This window comes from Oratosquilla oratoria, chromosome 15, assembly GCF_046742065.1.
Source record: "Oratosquilla oratoria isolate Oo_2021 chromosome 15, ASM4674206v1, whole genome shotgun sequence".
Classification (NCBI taxonomy): Eukaryota; Metazoa; Arthropoda; class Malacostraca; order Stomatopoda; family Squillidae; genus Oratosquilla; species Oratosquilla oratoria.
Genome location: NC_134791.1, coordinates 51,386,404 through 51,408,903, shown reverse-complemented (window position 1 = coordinate 51,408,903; position 22,500 = coordinate 51,386,404). Strand labels below are relative to the sequence as shown.

The window sequence follows — 22,500 nt, the reverse complement described above, 5'->3', positions numbered from 1 at the left end:
TAACGTACACTATATCATGTTGGCACCCCACTTGAGTTCGGATCTATTGCACGCACACCAGTTCACTCAAGGAATGCGCATAAAAACAAACTCAACCCAGCATGTCACTTTTAATATTACGTACATTATCGAACACTCAAGCTGCCATTATAGACTTACATGGTACTATCTTATTGATTACTGCTATATGTAAAAAAATAAATGCTGATCCTTCCATGGCAGAGGGAGAAGGGTGAGTGTGGCTGTGCGCTCCTATGCCCTCTGTATTCATTAGTGATGCAGTATCTGATCCCGTTAAGGACTATTGTAGACACCCGAATGTAACCCATGACATACACCCCCACCCCCACACACACACACACACACACACACACACACACACACACACACACACACACACACACACACACACACACACACACACACACACACACACACACACACACACACACACACACACACACACACACACACACACACACACACACACACACGGCTCGGTGGCGGATTGGTAAAGCACTGGCCTCACCAGCCAGAGAACCGGGGTTCGATTCCCCGGCCGGGCGGAGATAAGTTGGGTTTGTCTCCTTTCACGTGTAACCCCTGTTCACCTAGCAGTGAGTAGGTACGGGACGTTAGTCAAGGAGTTGTGACCTTGCTGTCCCGGTGTGTGGTGTGTGAGTGGTCTCAGACCTACCCAGAGATCGGCAAATAATGAGCTCTGAGCTCACTGCCGTAGGGTGGTGTCTGGCTGTCTCGACAGAGACTGCAGCAGATCCGAGGTGAATTTACACACACACACACACACACACACACACACACACACACACACACACACACACACACACACACACACACACACACACACACACACACACACACACACACACACACACACACACACACACACACACACACACACACACTCGGTGGCGCGGTTGGTAGAGTCTCAGATTGTCAGTACGGAGGTATCGGCGGTACCTGGTTAGATTCCTGCAAGGGATGAAAAAATTTCAGCATCGCTGCGCTTCGAGTTGTTACTCCAACTCTCGTGGGTGGGAAGTTGGGTGTGTGTGTCATAGCATTACCCATAGATCAGACATACGAGCTCTGAGCTCTCTTCCGGGAGGGAATTGGCTGTCAATTACGAGTCCAACACGTGATCCAAAGACCAAGGTGAATCACACACACACACACACACACACACACACACACACACACACACACACACACACACACACACACACACACACACACACACACACACACACACACACACACACACACACACACACACACACACACACACACACACACACACACACACACACACACACACACACACACACATACACAGCTATCTAGAGTCCACTGCTGAACAAAGGCCTTCATAGCATTTCATGATTCACACGACCGTGCCAACCTCTGCCACGTCACTCCTACAAACTTCTCAATTTCGTTTCTCCACCTTCTGTCTGGTCTTCCTCTTCCATGCTTCCTATCTCGCGGCGTCCACTCAGTAACACACTTGCTCCATCGCTTATCAGTCGTCCGCACTAACTTACCTGCCCAATTCCACTTCCTCTCCTTCACCGCCTCTACAATATCTTTCACTCTAGTCTGCTCTCTCACCCATCTTGCTCTCTTTCGGTCTCTCAGCGTTATTCCCATCATTGATCTCTCCATTCTCCTCTGCGCAGTCTTTAGCTTTATTTTCGTCACCTTCGTTAGTTTCCAAGTCTCACTCCCGTAGATTATTGCTGGTATAATGTATTGATTGTAAACTTTACGTTTCAAACATAGAGATAGAGAGCCTCTCAGGATTTTATTATACTTATCATACACTTTCCAACCAATTGTAATACGTCCCTCCATTTCATTATCACGATCTTTCGTCACTTTTACCATCTGGCCTCAATTTCTTCAAGACTCACCATCGATTACAATCTCTTTACTTTGAACTTTCGTTTTGAAGATTACTTTGGTTTTATTCTTATTCATTTTTAAACCTACTTTCCGACTTTCCTTGTTCAGATTACTCAGCATATCTTGTTCACGAAAATAACAAGAAATTCAACTGAGGCCATCAAGAAGATGTTGAACAAAATCATGATATCCGTCAACGCCAACATGGATAGTCCAAAATTGTCCAAGTTTACAGGCGAATACTCTCTGGGGTATGCTTTTGGAAACATCAAGACACATAAGCCTGGTAACCCCATTAGGCCCATCATTTCCCAAATACCTAAAGCAACATACACCATAGCTAAGAAACTTAACGAACTTCTTTCTCCATATGTCCCCAGCACCTACACCATTGCCTTAGTGTTCGATTTTCTTGAAATCCTATGAGATTCCCCATCTAACGAGGATACCATCATAGCTTCGTTGGACATGGAGAATCCATTTACGAATGTCAACGTAGACCGTACCATTGATTGATTTCATTCTCAATAGAGTGTACCACTGCGACGAAACCACGCTTCCCCGAGAAAAACTTAAGATCGCTGCTGGATATATGCACTAAAGAAACTCCCTTTACCTGCCTTAATTGAAGGATGAACAAACAAATCGATGGTGTGGCAATGGGTAGCCCCATTGGAGTTTTGTCTGCAAATTTCTTCATGGGTACCATTGATACAGAGTTCCTAGCAGAGGCCCGTCCCTCCATTTACTGCCGTTACGTGGACGATATCTTCGTACGAGTAAGAGACCAAAAGGAACTTCAAAACTCGAAAACCCGCTTCATCAGAGCCTCCGGACTGAACTTCGCCTACGAAGAAGCCAACAATGGACACCTCCCTTTCCTTGACGTTCTCGTCACAGCACAGCAGACAGGCTTCCTAACAACAGTTTCCACAAAACCAATAAACCCTGGACTCTGCCTGAATGGAAGGAATGAGTGCCTTTCCCGTTACTTACACTCCATCATCGGCGCATATGTCAGGAGGGCCTTTCACACTGCTCCACATGGAGAAATACACATCAGGAACTGGAGAGACTAACTCAGGTCCTGGTTAACAACGGATATACAAATTCAGATGTAACACACATCACAAAGAAGATCCTAGACAAATGGTAGAAAAAAGAAGATAACCCGACACCTACCAACAGGAATTCCATCAAGTTATACTACAAGAATCACATGTCAACAGAACACAAGACAGATGAAAAGATACCAAAATAAATCAGAAAGAAGAACGTACAGACAACAGACCCCGAAAAACAAATCCAACTCATCATCTATTACAATATTAAGAAAACAGCCTAATTAATTATCCATAACCAACCTACCATCACAAAAACATCATTACAAGAAGACCACGTTGTATACCAATACAAATGCAATAGTGAGACGTGTGGATCTCACACCTACATTGGTATGACAACAACACAATTAACATGACGCCTAACATGCCACCTGTCCAACGGATCAATCAAGTCACATTATATCTCTTCCCACAACAAAGCATTAACAAGAAAAGGCCTAGACACCAACACAACAATCATAGACAGGGAGTCGGATCCCCGAAGGCTACTGTTTTTGGAAGCCATATATATACAAAATAACCATCATAACATCAACAAACAGATCGAAAACGTGCGTGTCTTACCATCCATGAAGAGACTGAGCACAGACAGAACCATTACAAGCACTGGGAGAGGTCACTGGCTACCCTTCTTGTAAGGGAAAAAAACCGGTATAGGTATGTATACATACATACATACATGCATATGCACACACATACACACACGCACACACACACATATACATATATATATATATATGTAAATGTATATATATATATATGTATATATATATATATACATATATATGTAAATATATATATATATATGTGTGTGTATATATATATATGTATATATATATGCACATAATATATATATACATATATGTAAATATATATACATATATATGTATATATATATATATATGTTTATATGTACATAATATATATACATATATATACATATATATATATATATGTGTGTGTGTGTGTGTATGTACATAATATATATATATATATATACATATATGTATATATATATATATATATATATATATATATATATATATATATATATTCATATATATATATATATATATGCAGAGTCCACTAGGAAAAGGAAAAAACACCCGGAGTCCGAGCGCTTCCGTGATATTTTCCTTGATATTGTGAATATATCACGAACGCGCCCGGACTCCGTGTGTTTTTCTTTTCCAAGTGGACTCTGCATATTTGTGATTCACGTGTGGCTTGTGAAATTTGTGCATATATATATATATGATATATACATGTATATATATATGTACATATATATATATATACATGAATATATAAATATATATATATTTTTGCAGAAACCACCGGGAAATTGAAAAAACAGATACCGAACGTTTTCGTCTATTTAGACGAAAACATTCGGTATCTGTTTTTTCCATTTCCCAGTGGTTTCTGCAAAAATAGTTTATCACGTGTGTTTTGGGATTTCTTTGCATATATATATATATATATATATATATATATATATATATATGTATATATACATTTATACATATAAGTATATATATATATACACAGGTTTTCACGTAGACAATTTTTATTGAAGTCAACTGCGCTAATAGCTTTGGCTATCTTAAGATTCAAATTCTTCAGTTTGAAGAATAGTTTTTTGTCTTCACAGTTCAAAGTATGAGCATAATCATTCATGATTTCAAAATCATGGAGAAGAGGGTGCAGTAAAAGGAGCTGCTGAATGCCAATGGTTATAATGACACAATGTAACAGTACAAAAGCTGTTGACACAAACACCGAAAACTTAAGTCTTTTCGCCTCTCACGGAGGCTTCTTCAGGGTGAGAAGAACTATAAATTCAAAGGCTAACTAGGTCTGCTATCGACGAAGATAAAGGAAATGGCAATGGTCTCTGGCCGACTGTCAGTTCTTAAAAAGTAGGGTGGTAAGGGATTGGGAGAGATCATCGCAATTTTTGGGAGAGGTCACTGGAGGAAGAAGTTTCTGGGTGAGGTCACTAGAAGGAGGAGATGTCAAGTGAAGTCTCTGGGTGAGGTCACTAGTGGAAGGCGAGGACGTCAGAAGTCCCTGGGGGAGGTCACTTGGAGAAGCGGGCGAAGTCGGAAGGGGGCTCTGGGTGAGGTTACTAGGATAGGTATGGAAGACATCAGTCTTATTCCGGAGGTTGTGGAGGAAAGTCTCGCTCGACTTCTGGTTTTGGGTCCTGTAGGCTGTGAATTTTGGTGCTGCTTGTCGTTTTTGTTGGGCATGATGTTCCTGGGGGTGGGCTGAAGGGAGGATGAAATCTGCAGCTTACTGTACATTGATGGAGGGCCGTTGAGTAGTAATAGCAACAGCTTCAGAAATCTGCAGTCTTTTGAAATTTGTTTCTTTGTGGAGTATAACTATATTGTGTACTTATGTGTTAAGTGGTGGCTTCATGTCGTGGTGGTCAATAAAGTGTTGGAAGTAGAGCCTTGGTTTTGATGGTATTGGAGACGTCTTTTTAGTGTATATATATATATATATATATATATATATATATATATATATATATATATATATATATATATATATATATATATATATATATATATATATATATTTCTAGGGCCTCTCCCAAAAATTGCGATGACCTCTCCCAATACCCTTACCACCCTACTTTTTAAGAACTGACAGTCGGCCAAAGACCATTGCCATTTACTTTATCTTCGTCGATAGCAGACCTAGTTAGCCTTTGAATTTATAGTTCTTCTCACCCTGAAGAAGCCTCCGTGAGAGGCGAAAAGACTTAAGTTTTCGGTGTTTGTGTCAACAGCTTTTGTACTGTTACATTGTGTCATTATAACCATTAGCATTCAGCAGCGCCTTTTACTGCACCCTCTTCTCCATGATTTTGAAATCATGAATGATTATGCTCATACTTTGAACTGTGAAGACAAAAGACTATTCTTCAAACTGAAGAATTTGAATCTTAATATATATCAGTTAAGTCACTGTCACTTGTTACGTTCTAGTGGTGGCTCGAGTACTTAGCTGTAGCACGTATCAATTTCTGCATGCATGCCTCGTCGAGTTTCTCGATGTTGATGGCTTAGAATTAAAGTGAATTATGGTTGATATATATATATATATAATATATATATATATTATATATATATATACATATATATGTGTATATATATGTATATATATATGTATATATATATATATATATATGTATATCTATGTAAAACACTGAATGGGTCCCAGTGATTAGAGATATATTTTAACAACCGCAGTGCACTTTAATTCTAAGCCATCATAGGTCAGTATGCTGAAATTGAAATATGGTACTGCCCAGGACTCGAACCCGGCATCCTTATGACAACTGCGACAGTCTTAAAATCAAGTCTGCTTCATACAATGTTGAAGCCACTTTCACCCCCACTGTGTTAGCTCTCCACATTCTCTTCCTCCCACCCTTTTTCTCCTCCTCCATCTCCCTTCCAGTCTTAATTTCCCTTTTACCGAAAATTTATTTGACACCCACCCACCCTTTCCATGAAAGCTTAAAATTGCAGAACTCTTCCTATCCTTTCTTTGGATACCACTTCATAGTACATTAATGCCCCAATCAGCCACCCTTCCATCCACCACCCTTTTCCATGTATACTTATGCTTATTTCTCTTTTTGAATACGGTGTTTGCTCTTTCCTTCCTGTGCCCTCTGATGCCTTGACTTCTCGTAGGATGAATATATAGAGAGCAGGGTCTTTATACTCATCACTTCATTCCACTTTGTCGCCTTATACGACTCGCATGAGAATTACAGTGACAGCATTCTTTCAGCTCACTACCATATAGGCTAAAAAGAGGTAAAGTCATAGAAGTGGTAAAGAATAGTTTCAAGGGAACGGCATAAATGAGGGACAAATTAACAGATAAATAAAAACACATGAAAATTTCATCCAGATTAAACTGACTTTAATCCATAGGGGAAAAAAAATGGAATCTCTCAAAGGAGAATCACCTGACATCAGTTGAAAAAAGGAGAGAAACAGGTTCGAAACGCTCCAACGTAATTTTTTTTAGTTAGTGCTTAATACAATGAAATACATAATGTATGTCATTGTAGACAATGGGTTAAAGACAACAGCTCGAGCCCCGGCTTTATAACAGCCTAGGGATCGACAGGCTTGGGGGGGAAAGGGTTTCCTTCTGCTGAATAAACTTGTATAGCGGCAGCCAGAATAAACAGAACAAGGTCAATTGCTGACTACATGTTAATTGAAATAGGTTTTAACCTTCCGTTGCCAAGGATTTGTGGCCATACAGATAAAGGAAACTGCCTGGTGGTACGATGAGGAGGGATTAATCTGACTACTGTACTGGTTTGGCACACGGTAATTACAGTTTTCTTTTGGTAAACGCCAAAGGATTTTATTACATTGAAACCAATGCAGTGAACTGAAGAAAATCGTCTGGTGTTTATCAGGACAAAGTCATTAAAGTAATGGTGTTGGGTTGAAGGGGAAAATGGAATAAAAGCCATGTGTTAGACAGATCAAGTATATTGGTGTATTGCTAAGAATCCTTTCAACTTGATGACGAACTTCACATATTTTATTATAGTTTACACTAGACGATATAATCAGCCTAGGGATCGATAGCCTTTGGGCCGGGATACGGGACACCTAGTAAAAGGCTGATGCCATGGACAACGCAGGAGCTGCAAGTTTTTGACTTTATCAGCCAAAAAACACTTAAAACATACTAACACAGGTGAGGTAACAGAAGAGGTAATACACATCCACTTCGCTAGGCTCACTCATATATCATCATGCACATATGTATAGACTGTTGAGGATTGGCAGCAATCCGATATGATAACGACATACCCGGGGTGGAGGTGTCTGGCAGGAGAGGAGAGTATGATCGATTCCCTCCGTAACTGTTATAATCAATTTTTATATTATATGATAGACGATTTCACTCATGAAAACGCCCGTAATAAAGGAGGCCGAATCATTTTGACTTTTCCCTTCAATAAGATAGTTATAGTGATGAGCAGATTTTGATATATCTAAGCATTGTTAAAATCATGATGCATATTGACATGCACTGAGATGTACGAGTACCGAATGACTAATGTATACTCGAATAAAGAACTCATGAACTTCTCCTACGGAAGTGAAAAGAGAAAGAAAAAGCAAATGAACATGATTACTGAGGCACGATCTCAACACTGATGTGCTGTGCATAGGTGGTTAGATTAAGAAGGTATGGGTGTTGGTGTTACTGTGATATGCTCAATGCCTACAATGGAGTAAAGACGTGCAATCGTGTAGTTAGTAGTAGTGCATACGAATAGGTAAGTTAGGCGAAGTGAACGGGTGTACTTAATAACTAAATGTAAAGTGAATAGTAGGCGGAGTGGTTCAAGCCAGGAGAAACTCAAAGAACTATGTTGGGAAAAGATAACCAAGCAATATTAAAAAAATAACAATAATTATCCAATAGATAAAAGGATATTACTGGATGCAACAACAAAGTGAGGAACTATGTGGCATGGAGGTAAAGAAATTGTATGTAGTGAAACCTGCATGTAGCACAAAAAAAAAAAAACCTGTATGTAATGAAACAAATCAAAATAAGTGAATGAATAATGAGAATAAAAATGTACTAAAGGTTAAAAATCTAAGAATTCTAAGAAAATGGACAGAGTATTCAGTAAAGGAAATAGCAATGGGAATTGTGCTGATGAAAATGTGGGAAAATGCAAAGACTGCAGATGCGTGAGAAGTAGATTGTATATACGAGTAAAATAATTTGCGGTGAGAGGGTAATGATTGTGTATTCACTTGGTCTTTGGATCACGTGTTGGACTCGTGATCGACAGCTATTTCCCTCCTGGAAGAGAGCTCAGAGCTCGTAGGTCCGATCTATGGGTAATGCTATGACCTTGCACACACACACACACCCCCAACTCCCCGCCCATGAGAGTTGGAGTAACACCCCTCAGCGCTGCGATACTGATATTATTTCAGCCCCGGGCGAGGATCGAACCCGGACCTCCGTAGTGGCAGACCAGAGCTCTAACCACAGCGCCATGTGTGTGTGTGTGTGTGTGTGTGTTTGTGTGTGTGTGTGTGTGTGTGTGTGTGTGTGTGTGTGTGTGTGTGTGTGTGTGTGTGCGAGCGCGTGCCTTGTGAGCCCCAAATTCTTTCCATTGAACTCTATTATACACTCGGTCATGTCCATAGACTAGGACTCTGCAATTCTGTCCCTCCGATTCCCGTCAAGGGCACTAAGTTCCATTAGTACCGCAGGTTTCCTGAGGCCCACACTCAAGACTAGCGGCATCGGGAATTTTGGCCTCGTGGATCAGATGGCCGCCCTCCAATGGGTCAAGGACAACATCAAGGGTTTTGGCGGCGACCCCAACAACGTCACCCTGTTCGGCCACGGCACCGGCGCCGCCCTCGCCAATCTGCTTCTCATGTCTCCAGTCACCCAGGGCAAGAATAGTAAGTGAGGATATTTCCGGTTTTGATACAGTTCACGACAGCCCCATTCTTTCGATTTATGGGTGACCTAGTTTCTAGAATTGTATGTATTCATGTTTCTTCTTTTTCCTCTTCTTCTTCTTCTTCTTCTTCTTCTTCTTCTTCTTCTTCTTCTTCTTCTTCTTCTTCTTCTTCTTCTTCTTCTTCTTCCTCTTCCTCTTCTTCTTCTTTTTCTTCTTCTTTTTTTTCTTCTTCTTCTTCTTTCTTTCAATGGGGTTGTTTTGCTAGTGGAGCTCCTCAGGGCTCAGTTTTGGGTCCTTTATAGGTCCGGAGAAAATGCTGGGATATTGCAGCAGGATCTTAATAAATCGTATGCATGATCAGAGAAATTGCAAATATACTTTGCTGTCTCAAAATGCAGTGTATTAAGTGTAAAATTACACAGCCCAGTTAGCAGGTATAGCTAACGCCATATTAAAAAAAGCAGAATGTGAAAAGGAATTGGGAGTGTTAATGAGTCCTTACCTTAAATGTGCGTGGATGTGGTACAGATGAGAGTAAAAGGGAAGAGATAGGTAGTATGTTTGTGAGAAGAAAGATGGATGTGTTGGCTTTGAGTGAAACTAAGTTGAAAGGGAAGGGTGAGTGTAAGTTTGGGAGTGTAAGTGGGAGGTTATCAGGAGTGAAGAGAGGGCGAGGGAGGGAAGGGGTGGCTATTCTAGTAAGTGAGGAGATAGGTAAACAGGTAGTGGAGTGGAAGGAGGTTTCCTCAAGGATAATGTGGATGAAGGTGAAACTGGGAAAGGAGATGTGGGTTTTTGTAAGTGCATATGGGCCTGGCAGTGAGAAGAGCGTGGAAGAAAGGGAGGCCTTTTGGATAGATTTAAATGAGTGCATAGAGGGTTTAGGAAGAAATGTCAATGTAATAGTACTGGGAGACCTTAATGCTAGGGTAGGAAATGGTCCAATCGATGGAGTGGTTGGGAAGTGTGGAGTTCCAGGAAAGAATCGTAGTGGAGAGTTGATGGTGGAAATGTGTCTAGAAAGAGAGTTGATGATAGCAAATACAGTGTTTCGGAAGAAAGTCAAGCATAAGTACACATGGGAGAGGGTGGTGGAGGGAAGGGTGGTAGATAGAGCGCTAATGGATTATGTAGTGGTAAATAGGATTATGATAGGAAGAGTTAAGGATGTACATGTGCTAAGGGGAGAGGGTGGGGGAATATCAGATCATTTTTTGGTGGAAGGTAAGCTGAGAGTGGAGGATAGATGGAGAAGGAGGAAAGGAACAAAAGGTAGGGAGGTTCTTAGAGTGAACTCCTTGAATGAAAAGGAAAAGGAGAAGGAGTACGGAAAGAAGCTGAAGGAGGAGTGGGAGGGAGTAAAGGATGGAGCAGAGATGGGTGTGGAGGAGGAATGGGGATGGTTCAAGGAGGGAGTCTTAAAGTGTGCAAGGATGGTGTGTGGAACAAGAAGGACAGGGGGAAATAGAAGAAAGGGTAGTGAATGGTGGGATGAGGAAACAAAGAAGGTTGTAGAAGAGAAGAAGCGAGCATTCACAGATTGGTTACAAAAGAGGACGGGGGAGTCATATGAGACGTACAAAGAAAAGAAAAGAGAAGTAAAGCAAAAGGTAAAGGAGGCAAATAGGAGAACAGATGTGAAATGGGGTAGGAGTATGACAGAAAATTTTGAAAGTAATAAAAAGATGTTTTGGAAAGAAATAAAGAGAGGAAGAGGAGGCGAATCAAGTAGAGAAGAAAAGGTAAAAGGTACAGATGGAGAGATGATAATGGAAGAGATGGCAGTAAGGGGAAGATGGGCAGAATATTTTAGGGAGTTGCTAAATGTGAAGGAGGATAGGGAAGGAAAGATAGCTGCAGTGGGAAATGCGAAGAAAATGACCATGATGAGTGAGGAGAATGGAGGAGAAATAAGGAAGGATGAGGTGAAGGCAGTCGTAAAGATGATGAAAGCAGGTAAGGCACCTGGTCTGGATGGATGCCATGCAGAATGTCTGAAAAAGGGAGGTTCAGTGATGGTGGACTGGTTGGTGAGGTTATTTAATGTTTGCTGGAGAGAGGGTAGAGTACCGGAGGACTGGAGAAGTGCCTGTATAGTTCCTCTTTACAAGGGAAAAGGGGACAAGTGTGAATGTAGTAGTTTCAGAGGGATTAGCCTGTTAAGTGTAGTAGGGAAGGCTTATGGGAGGATCTTAATTGAGAGGATTAGGAGAGGAACAGAAGGAGTAATTGGTGAGGAACAGTCTGGATTTAGGACAGGTAGAGGTTGTGTAGATCAGATCTTTGTGGTAAGACAGATATGTATGAAAGCTATAGGAAAGGGGAAGGATGTTTTTTGGGCTTTTATGGATCTGGAAAAGGCTTATGATAGGGTAGACAGAAAGGCACTGTGGGAGGTTATGCAGATTTATGGGATAGGAGGAAAGCTTGTGGGAGCTGTCAAGAGTTTTTATGAGAGTAGTAGAGCTTGTGTCAGGATTAGAAATGGAGAGAGTGAGTGGTTTGAGGTAAAGGTGGGACTTCGTCAAGGATGCGTTATGTCGCCCTGGCTGTTCAACTTATACATGGATGGGGTGGTGCGAGAGGTGAATGCTAGGGTAGTGGGTCAGGGAGTGGAGATGGTTAAAGAAAATGGAGAAAAGTGGGAGGTGAGCCAGCTGTTGTGTGCGGACGACACTGCGCTTGTGGCAGGGTCAGAGGAGGGATTGAGGAAGCTGGTGGCAGAGTTTGGGAGAGTATGTGATAGAAGAAAGCTAAAGATAAATGTAGGTAAAAGTAAGGTGATGAGATGTACAAGGGGTGAAAGTGGCAGTAGACTGGAAGTGAACATTAAGGGAGAGCGACTGGAGGAAGTGGATAGTTTTAGATACTTGGGTGCAAGTGTAGCAGGAAAAGGTGGAGTGAAGGTGGAGGTAGAATGTAGATTGAGAGAAGCGAGTAAATGCTTTGGTGGATTAAAGAGTGTAATGAGGAATAGACATTTGGGAATGGATGCGAAGAGGAGACTGTATGAAGGAGTGATTGTGCCAACAGCACTGTATGGGGCAGAAACGTGGAACATAAGAGAAGAAGAGAGAAGGAGTTTGAATGTGTTTGAGATGAGGTGTCTGAGAAGTATGATGGGGGTTACTAGGCTAGATAGAGTGAGAAATGAGGAGGTGAGGAGGAGAACAGGGTGAAAAAGGAGCTGGGAGATGTTGTATATGGATGATGTTGTGATTGCATGAGGAGGAATGGGCAGGGGGGTGGGGGGTGGGGTAGTATGTGTGAGTAAATTTTGACGCAGCCCGAAGGGATTTCTCCCCGTCCTCTCCTTATATGCAAGGGGGGACGGAGAGGGGGGGTCGCCGATTAAATGAAGCGGCCTTGCTGTGGATGTGCTGTGTCTTGCGACACTGCTTCTGACCCAGGGCGGTGGGTAGGGTGCAGGGATGACCCGTCATCCAGGAGGTGCTCAGATGAGAGGGAGGGTGGGAGGGGTGTGGAGTGTATGTAGGGATGAAATGGGTGTGAGTGTTTTCATGCCTTTCCCTTTTTGGCTACCTCCCTTGTAAGGGTGGAAAAGCCTTGGTATATGTATATATGTATGTACTTTAAATCCAAGAAACGAAGCTTTAGCGACAGGAATAGGACTAACAGGGCATTAGGACATTGATAGAATGGCTACAAATAAAAGTGCAGAGGTAATCATTAAATTCTGTCTAGTAATAATTAGACCCATCCTTGACTATGCGGTACAGCTTTGGTCTTCGTCCTACAGAATGGATATTAATTCACTAGAATCAGTACAGAGAGGAATGAGCAAAATGATACACAGGCTCAGAAATTTACCATACATAGGCAGGCTCAGGCACCAACTTGCATTCTCTATAAAGACGAAGAAGAGTGCGGGGTGATATAATAGAGGTATTCAAATGAGTGAAGGACTTTGACTAGGGTGATGCAGATATGGCTATCATATTAAAATAACAAGGTAGGACTCGTAGTAATGAACTTGAATTGGACAAATTTAGGTAAAGGAAATAGGCAGGAACTGACTTACCCACAGAGTGGGTAACGAATGGAATAAACTTAAAGCCTGCTCACACCAACGCAGTTCTAGTTCGGTGCTAGTACGGGTTGCAGGCTTAAAAAAAGGGTTGCGTTCGATGCGTTTCTACCCTCTAGATCGGTGAGCCCAGCTCACACCAATACGTCGCCTATACGATTTTACTTAGATGTTACATCGATGTAAACTCTGCAACATCGTACTAGAAAAGCATGGGTCGAACTGATACCGAGATACCATAGATATAGCACTACGGGGTTTCAGACAAACGCAAGGTCAAACTCATCGATCGCCAAGGCTCCCCAAAAATTTCAAACTTGTTTAGAATTTAGAATTTCCTGCCCCGTAGCCAATTGGATGTTCTTGAAGGAGATATTGAGACGATATTTATGCATCAAAGTGATAACGAAGTCACTGTAGTAGCACCGAGTTGTTACCGTATTGACACCATAGTAGCACCGAGTTGACCTTGCAATAGTAAAGAATCATGGGTGAGGTATCCCTCCAAACTGTATGGAAACCAAAGTGACATCGAACTGACATAGAAGTGAGAGTATAATGGAAATGCATACAACGTATTAACACCGATCTGGAGGGTAGAAATACATTGAACGTAGCCATATTCAAGTTTTGCAACCCGAACAAACACCGAGCTAGAGCTGCGTTGGAGTGGGTTTTAAATTCTAAACAGGTTTGAAATGTTTGGGGAGCCTTGGCAGTCGATGCATTTAACCTTGCGTCTCTCTGACGCCCCGCGATGTTATCTCGATGTTATCTCGGTATCAGTTCCACCCATGCATTTCTAGTACGGTGTGAGCGCGTAACATCCAAGTAAAAACGTATAGGCGAAACGTTTGGTGTGAGTGGGGCTTAAGTAACCATGTAATGAGCGCTGAAGCATTTGGATGTTCTAAGAGAAGATTAGGTAACTTTATGGAAAGGGATGACACGTGGTAATGGAAATTGAACTGCCTAGTTTAGGCCTTATGGTCTCTTGTACTCTCCTCCATTCTTATGTTTTTATGTTTCTAAGATTTCCTTTATTCGGTGAACTTCCCCCGTGTTGAGTTATGTAATATAGAACAGACTGATATTAACATTTGTCTATTGTACCCTTGATGACGATCCCGTACAGGGTCAGTCCAGAGTATTCTGATTACTAAACATGATGGCCCAAAAGTTGCTTTATCCTAATATTGTATTATTTCAGCTTGCATGTTAGTTTCATTTTCAATATTCATAAATTCATTTAGAATAAAGATTTTTTATAAAAAATTTGCTATCATAAAAAATTGACGTGGAAAAGGTAAAAAGAAAAAAATGTTTCCAGAAACGATCCCACCAAGCCATAAGATAATGTGTGAAATGATAAAAAAATCAACAACAATGATAATAGTAATAATAGAATAGATAAAACAGTATCTGGACCGGGCACACCACCATCAGGCATTCCAAAAGCAAGAAGAAACATAGATGGTCATCAAGGGATAAGAAAGTTATATTGATAATAGTACAAAAAGATCCCAAAGAGAAGCATTAAAAAACCTGAATATTATAAAAACAACTCAACAAAACATTATGGAAGCATTACAATTTAGAAAATGGCATTAATTGGTACAAACACTGAATGATAAAATTCCAAATAAATTAGATTAGTTTTGCTATTGTTACATTAATAAATGTGATTTAATTAATGATTTCTAAAATCGAGTTCTTTGCAGTGATAAATTTCAGTTCAACATGAAAAGAAGTGTAAGAAGAGACAATATTGTTCACTGCAGAACACAAAGTCTAAACCTTGCAATAAGAACAATCTAGTGTCTAAGAGATGTTAAGTCTCTATGAGAAGATAAAACCAATTATGAACATTTGTATTAACATTACTTCCTTATATGTCCTATGTCTATGAAATAATAGTCAAGCAATTTTAAGCAATATATATATTGCATGAGGAGACGGAAAGGGGGGGTCGCCGAATTTATGAAGCGGCCTTGCTGTAGATGTCCTGTGTCTTGCGACATTGCTTCTGACCCAGGGCAGTAGACAGGATACAGGGATGGCCCGTCATCCAGGAGGTGCCAAGATAAGAGGGAGGGAGGAGGGTGGAGGGGAGTGGAATATATAGGAAATGGATTGGGTGGGAGTGGTTTCTATGTCTTTTCCTGTTTGGCTACCCCCCGTTTAAGGGAAAAAAGTCTTTGGTATATGTATATATATATATATATATATATATATGTATATATATATATATATATATATATATATATACATGAGTGTGTGTGTGTGTGTGTGTGTTACGACAGCTTGTTAGGTAAAAACCTGATGATTCCACGTATTTTCGCTCCTTTACTGCCTGTGTTGGACAAAAAAAAAAAAAAAAAAAAAAAAGTAGTTACAAAGAACTCGATTATTCCAACTCCCGCGTACACTCATTAGATTTCTCACTCTAAAAACTAAGATATATACATTCATTATGCAACTACTATTCACATGCAATTTCTATCTATTTCCACTACATATGGAAAAATGTCACATAATTAATATTTTGATGTAAACATGATCAAAGTCTTACATGTCCAATACCATTCTAACATACTCGTTAGAAAGTACTTACACTACAGAGAGAACTATACAAAACATACATACATACATATGTATATATACATATATCTATATATATATATATATATATATATACATATATATATTTATATATATTTATATATATATATATATATATATATATATATATATATATATATATGCGAATAAATTGCAAAAGCACGTGATTTATAAAATGTGTAATAAAACCACTTGGAAAATAAAATGAAAGGTGACCGAACGTTTTCGTCTATTTAAGACATTTTCAAAGGTACAGAGTAAGGAAACTGGCAATATATATAAAAAAGAAGCACACTAGGGGGAATTAGGACAGGTCCATTGTGACCTCACTCTCTCAGCACTGCCGGACGTTTGAGCCGGCTACTGTCAACAATTTTGTATGTTATGATATTATCTAATCTATACATTTCCATAATCATATTCATGTTGTTCTCAGATGAAGCTTTTATATAGCATGATTCAATGATATTCTTCTCCTTAATGTCCTTACTTAAGACAATTTTCTTTGTATTATCCCAATCAATGCAATTATTAAAATCCCTTAAATGTAAAAACAACTCACTTGAAACTTGCCCTGTTCTGATGTTATATTTATGTTCCTTTATTCTCAATTTTAAATCCTTGCCTGTTCGTCCAATATAATTAAAGTTATAATTTTTGCAAGGGATACTATAAACACAGCCTTCATTACAAGCAGGTGAAATTTTAATCTACCTGTTTTTAACAGTGTTGTTATTTTTAAAAACGACTGTTTAACTTTAATACATATATATATATATATATATATATATATATATATATATATATATATATATATATATATGTATATATATATATATGTATATATACATATATATATACATATATATATATGTATATGTATATATATATATATATATATATATACATATATATGTATACATTATATATATATATATATATATATATATATATATATACACTGGGGACAAAAAATTAGGCGCTAGAGTAAGAAATAATAAATTTCTTCAAATAACCTATATTATCAGGTAGTCATCAGTTCTCTAGTACTTTGTGGGCACCCCTTTCTCTTGATACATCATTGGAGACGTCTAATGACAAATGCTGCAATATTTTGAAGCCACACAGGGTCCATATTCTTCCAAATATCCTTGATGGATACCTCCAGCTTGGGAATTGATGAAGTGTCGCGCTCACGTAACTTATCTTTCATGAGCACCCAGAGGTTCTTAATTGGGTTTAAATGAGGCGAATTACCTGGCCAATCTTTTGTATACTCCACATCACAGAATGCAAACCATTCTTTAATGAGTTGGGCAGTGTGGCATGGTACACCATCCTGCATGAAGACATCTGTTTTGCACTGAATAAAACAGTCCTCTAAATGATAATTAAGTAGCTCAAAATATCGGCCTGTATTCAGCGTTACATTTTTTGGTAGTATCACTTATGATCCCACACCATGGTAGCCAAAAGCTCCACAAACCATCAGTGAATCAGGATGATTTACAGTACTGTGTGTGAATTTTAGGCCCAAAAAATCACTGGCCAAGTCAGTCCCCGGATATGAACCCTATTGAACATCTGTGGGGCATATTAGATCGACAACTTTGCAAAAAGAACAGGAAGCCATCTTCAAAGCCCGAACTCTTAGGATTACTACGGGAAACATGGAAAAAAATCCCTCAAGATTATATTCGTCAGGTAATCACTAATATGCCTAGAAGGGTCCTTGCATTGAAAAAAGCAAAAGGGGATGTCAACCAAGTATTAGTTATTCACATTGTGACCATTTAGAAGCATTTTAATTGTATCAATTGCTTGTTTAATAAACTGAACGATTTATCTTGGTGTCTATTCAATTCTGTCATGTCTGTGTATATATGTCTACCAATTCTTAGTATTTTTTCATGCTGATATCAAATATATGATCAATTTTTACCTACATACTATAGTTACTCTTTGATTTCTATTTTCATCATCTCCCCCGTAAACTGCCCTCCGGACGGAGAGAGAGGTTGCTTGTAGAAAGCAAATACTTCACAGTACATAGTAGTAAGATAGTAAGAAGTGTTAATGTGCAAAATATTGACATTATTATTTTTCTTTTCAGGTTTCATGTTAGGGTGATGACTTCGTCAAGAGGAAATTGCGTTAATGATTTAGATACTTTCTGCTACATATGTGGTTCTTACATGCTAGTTTGTCAAAAGCGCAATATATCAAACGTTGTCATCCGCACTTATAAGGCATATTTTGATGGCCCTCTTTGCGATCAAAATAAGAAGTTGGCCCCCACATCCTGTTTGCCATAGTTATGTGGAACATCTTCGTGAGTGGACGAAAGGAAAGAGAAATGGTCTTCCTTTTGGAATCCCCATGGTGTGGCGAGAGCCAAAGGATTATGTATTTGACTGTTATTTCTGTCTGGTGAATACTAAATGCATTGGCAAGAAAAATCGGTTCAAAATCGACTACCCCAACATTCCCTCAACGATCCGGCCAGTACCTCATTTTGAGTCTCTGCCAGTTCCGATTTTCAGTGGATATGCTTCCTCCGAGGATGAAAATTATGTACCTGATATGGACCTCCACGGAATGGATTCAGAGTCTGCAGATTCATCATCAGATCCTGAGCAGTCATTAGTTCCTCACTGTTTCAATCAAGAGGATTTGAATGACTTGATACGTGATTTAGCGCTCTCCAAGAAAGCTGCAGAAATTTTAGCCTCCAGGTTGAGTGAAAGACATATGCTTGACAGGTCGGGACGGTTATCATATTACTGATCAACAGAGAGTACATTTGTTAAGTATTTCTCTGAAGACAAACAATTTACTGCCACGATGTTCCTGGTTTGTTTACCAAGTTGTGAGTTGGCACATATAGTCCTGCTGAGTGGAGACTGGTTTTGGATAGCTCCAAACGTAGCTTCACGTGTGTCCTTTTGCATAATGGCAGTGACTTTGGTGCAGTTCCTCTCAGTCACTCTATCCATCTACGAGAAACTCACGATGACATAAGAATGGTTATGGATTTACTTAGATACCATGAACACAGTTGGATCATATGTGTGGACCTTAAGATGGTCAACTTCCTCCTTGGCCAGCAGAAGGGATATATAAAGTTTCCGTACTATATCTGTATGTTGGACAGTAGAGCCCGTGGCAAACACTGGGCCCAAAAAGATCGGCCAGTTCGGGAAACTTTGGAAGCAGGAATATTGTCAATAAGTCAAGAGAAGATCGTTTTCCCTCTATCTATCTCAAACTGGGGTTGATAAAACATTAAGCCAAGGCGTTGAACACTGACAATAATTGTTTTCAGTACATATTATCGGCGTTTCTTGCTTTGTCATACGAAAAAATAAAACCAAGATTATTTGATGGTCCCCAAGTCCGAAGACATGCCATAATAAAGACTCTGTGAAATTAGAATAGAGACTGAGCTAAACCTAGTGCCCTCGGGGAACTATCAGGTCGTAACCCAGGTCGTTCCTTTTTTAGGGTCTAGCATGGCTCAAGGCTATCGTCTCTGCTTCATAATAAGCAGTCGCTAAGGCAGAGGTTCGAGTCGTTGTGGTGGAGCTAATTTCCATTTGTCACAATGTCACACAACACACACGCACGCACGCACGCACACACAGACACACACAGACACACACACACACACACACACACACACACACACACACACACACACACACACACACACACACACACACACACACACACACACACACACACACACACACACACACACACACACACACACACACACACACACACACACACACACATATATATTTATATTTATATGAATGTATGTATATGTGTATACGTGCGTATATACCGATATATATATATATATATATATATATATATATATGTATATATATATACATTTACACGAATGTATGTATATATGTATACGTGTCTATATACCGATATATATATATATATATATATATATATATATTTATATATATATATGTATATATATGTATATATATATATATATATATATATATATATATATATATATATATATACATATATATTTCACCCTCCTATTAGACCTGATAGGTCTGTCAGTTACCACGTCTCGTTAGCTCTCTCCATTGTTGACGTTCCTCGTATTTTCTATCCCTCTCAACCTCCTCCAGTGAAGTTCCCCTCTTGTGCAGGGCCTGCTGGATATTTGTTCTCCATCTCATTTTTGGGCGTCCCACAGGTCTTCTTCCTTTTGGTTTCCATAAGTAGTACTTCTTTGGATAGCTTTGCTCTTCCATTCGCATAACATGTCCGTACCATCTCAGCTGTTATCTCTCCACATAATCCAGTACATTCTCAACCCCCAATGCTTCTCTTATAACTTGATTCCTTATTCGGTCCACCCTTGTACATCTGTAGATAACCCTTAGTACTCTCATTTCTGCGGCCTGTATTTTACTCCTTGTCCTACTGGTTAATTTCCAGGTCTCACATCCGTAACACAGTACTGGTCTTGATATAGTTATATAGATAGTTTTCTTCACTTTCCTTGGTATCGCGGGATCCTTAAGAAGTGGGTAGAGTGACTGCAGCTCTATATTGTATTTCTTGATTCTTTCATTTATTTCCGAAAGTATATCCCCTCCGCTGTTAAAATCAGCTCCCAGATATTTGAAGTTGTGTACTTTTCTTACTTCTTGGGTATTTATAGTAACTCCTTAATCTCCCGAAATTCTGCTTACGTTCATGTATTCACATTCTCCGACATTTAACTCCATTCCCATTTCTGTCAATTGTTCAGACCATCTGTCCACAGCTTCCTGTAAGATCTCTAGATCATCAGCTATGAGTGCCACATCATCAGCATAGGCAAAAGTAACCGTGTTATCCTCCATCTGAGTTATTTCTTTCATTATATAGTCCATTTACATAATAAAAAGCAATGGTGACAACACACTGCCCTGTCTCACTCCACTTGCTATCCCAAATCAATTTCTAGCTCCATATTCGGAGATCACTACGCTTTCAGATGTACGATTAAGTCCCTTTACTGCATTTGCAAGATGGGTAGGTACCTCATACTGGGGATCCTCAAGCACACCCCATAGTTTCCTTCTTGGCACTCTATCAAAAGCCTTTTGTAAATCCAGGAAAATCATATGTTCCTCAACATTCCATTCCCATGCCTTTTCAACCAGCATCCTCAATGCAAAAATCAAGTCTGTGGTGTTTCTTCCTGGTCGAAAACCATATTGCCATTCACCCAGCTTCTTTTCAACTATAATTCTTAATCTGGCCTCCAATATTCTTTCATATACCTTTCCTATATGCGGCAAAAGTGATATTCCTCTGTAGTTACTACAGACTGTCCGGTCCCTTTTCTTAAAGATAGGGCATATCAGAGCTTTACTCCATTCCGCAGGCACTGTTGCTGTTTCATATGCTGCATTGAACATAGACACTAAATATGGCAATAGAGTCTCCTCTGCTTCTTTAAAAATCTCCGCCGGCAAGCCATCGCATCCTGCAGATTTTCCATTCTTCATTCGTTTAATTGCTGCCTTTACCTCGTTGGATATTATTTCCAAACTCTCATCATTTCTCACTTCTCCCACCTCCCAATGGCCAGCCACCTCGTCCTCATTAACATTCAGTAACTCACTAAAATACTCTCTCCATCTATTGTCTATTGTTACCCTCCCTATCTTTAATGGTTGAACAAGTTTCCCTGCTTCCTTTACGATATCTTTTTGCTAAACTATAAAATAATTTCCTTCCAGTAGTAAAATCATCTTCTAACTGTTCTCCTAATTGATCCCAAAAAAATTTCTTTGCTATTTTCTTTATCCTTTCAGCCTCTTTCCTTGCACTTTCGTACATTAATCTGTTTCCCCTTGTTCTTCTTTTCATCCATTTGCGAAAAGTCTTCATCTTTTCATTCACTGCTTCCCTCACCTCTTCAGTCCACCAAGGGGTCTGTTTCTTTCTTTTCCCCCCAACATACTTCACTCCAATAGTTTCTTCTGCAATATTAGTCAATTTGTCTTTAAGATATATGTTCAAAAGCTTGATCATTCTGTACTGTCACATCATCTGCGATTTCTCCGTTCAGCCTCTGCTTAATCTCACCCTCTTTTAGCTTGACCAGATTGAGTCTTCTTCTTTTTGGGGGCGGCGGCCTTGATCTTAATTTCTTGAAAGTTAGTTTGGCCACCACCAGCCTGTGGTCAGCATCCATTGACTCCGAGGGAATGCTCTTTACATTTAATATATTTCTCTTATCATTGCAGACT

The 22,500-nt window shown here is 39.6% G+C and overlaps 1 protein-coding gene across 6 annotated transcripts in view; it reads left to right on the top strand.

Moving 5' to 3' along the window:
* The window catches only part of LOC143033450 (uncharacterized), a 622,033-nt gene that overhangs the window by 558,381 nt on the left and 41,152 nt on the right, over positions 1-22,500 (top strand). For 5 of the 6 annotated variants that reach the window (XM_076198912.1, XM_076198908.1, XM_076198910.1 and 2 more), the window contains exon 4: positions 9,347-9,544. In XM_076198912.1, the coding sequence (XP_076055027.1) occupies positions 9,347-9,544 (198 nt within the window). Of the gene's footprint in view, positions 1-9,338; positions 9,545-22,500 lie in introns of all 6 variants that reach the window. The other variant, XM_076198913.1, reaches the window with a different exon arrangement.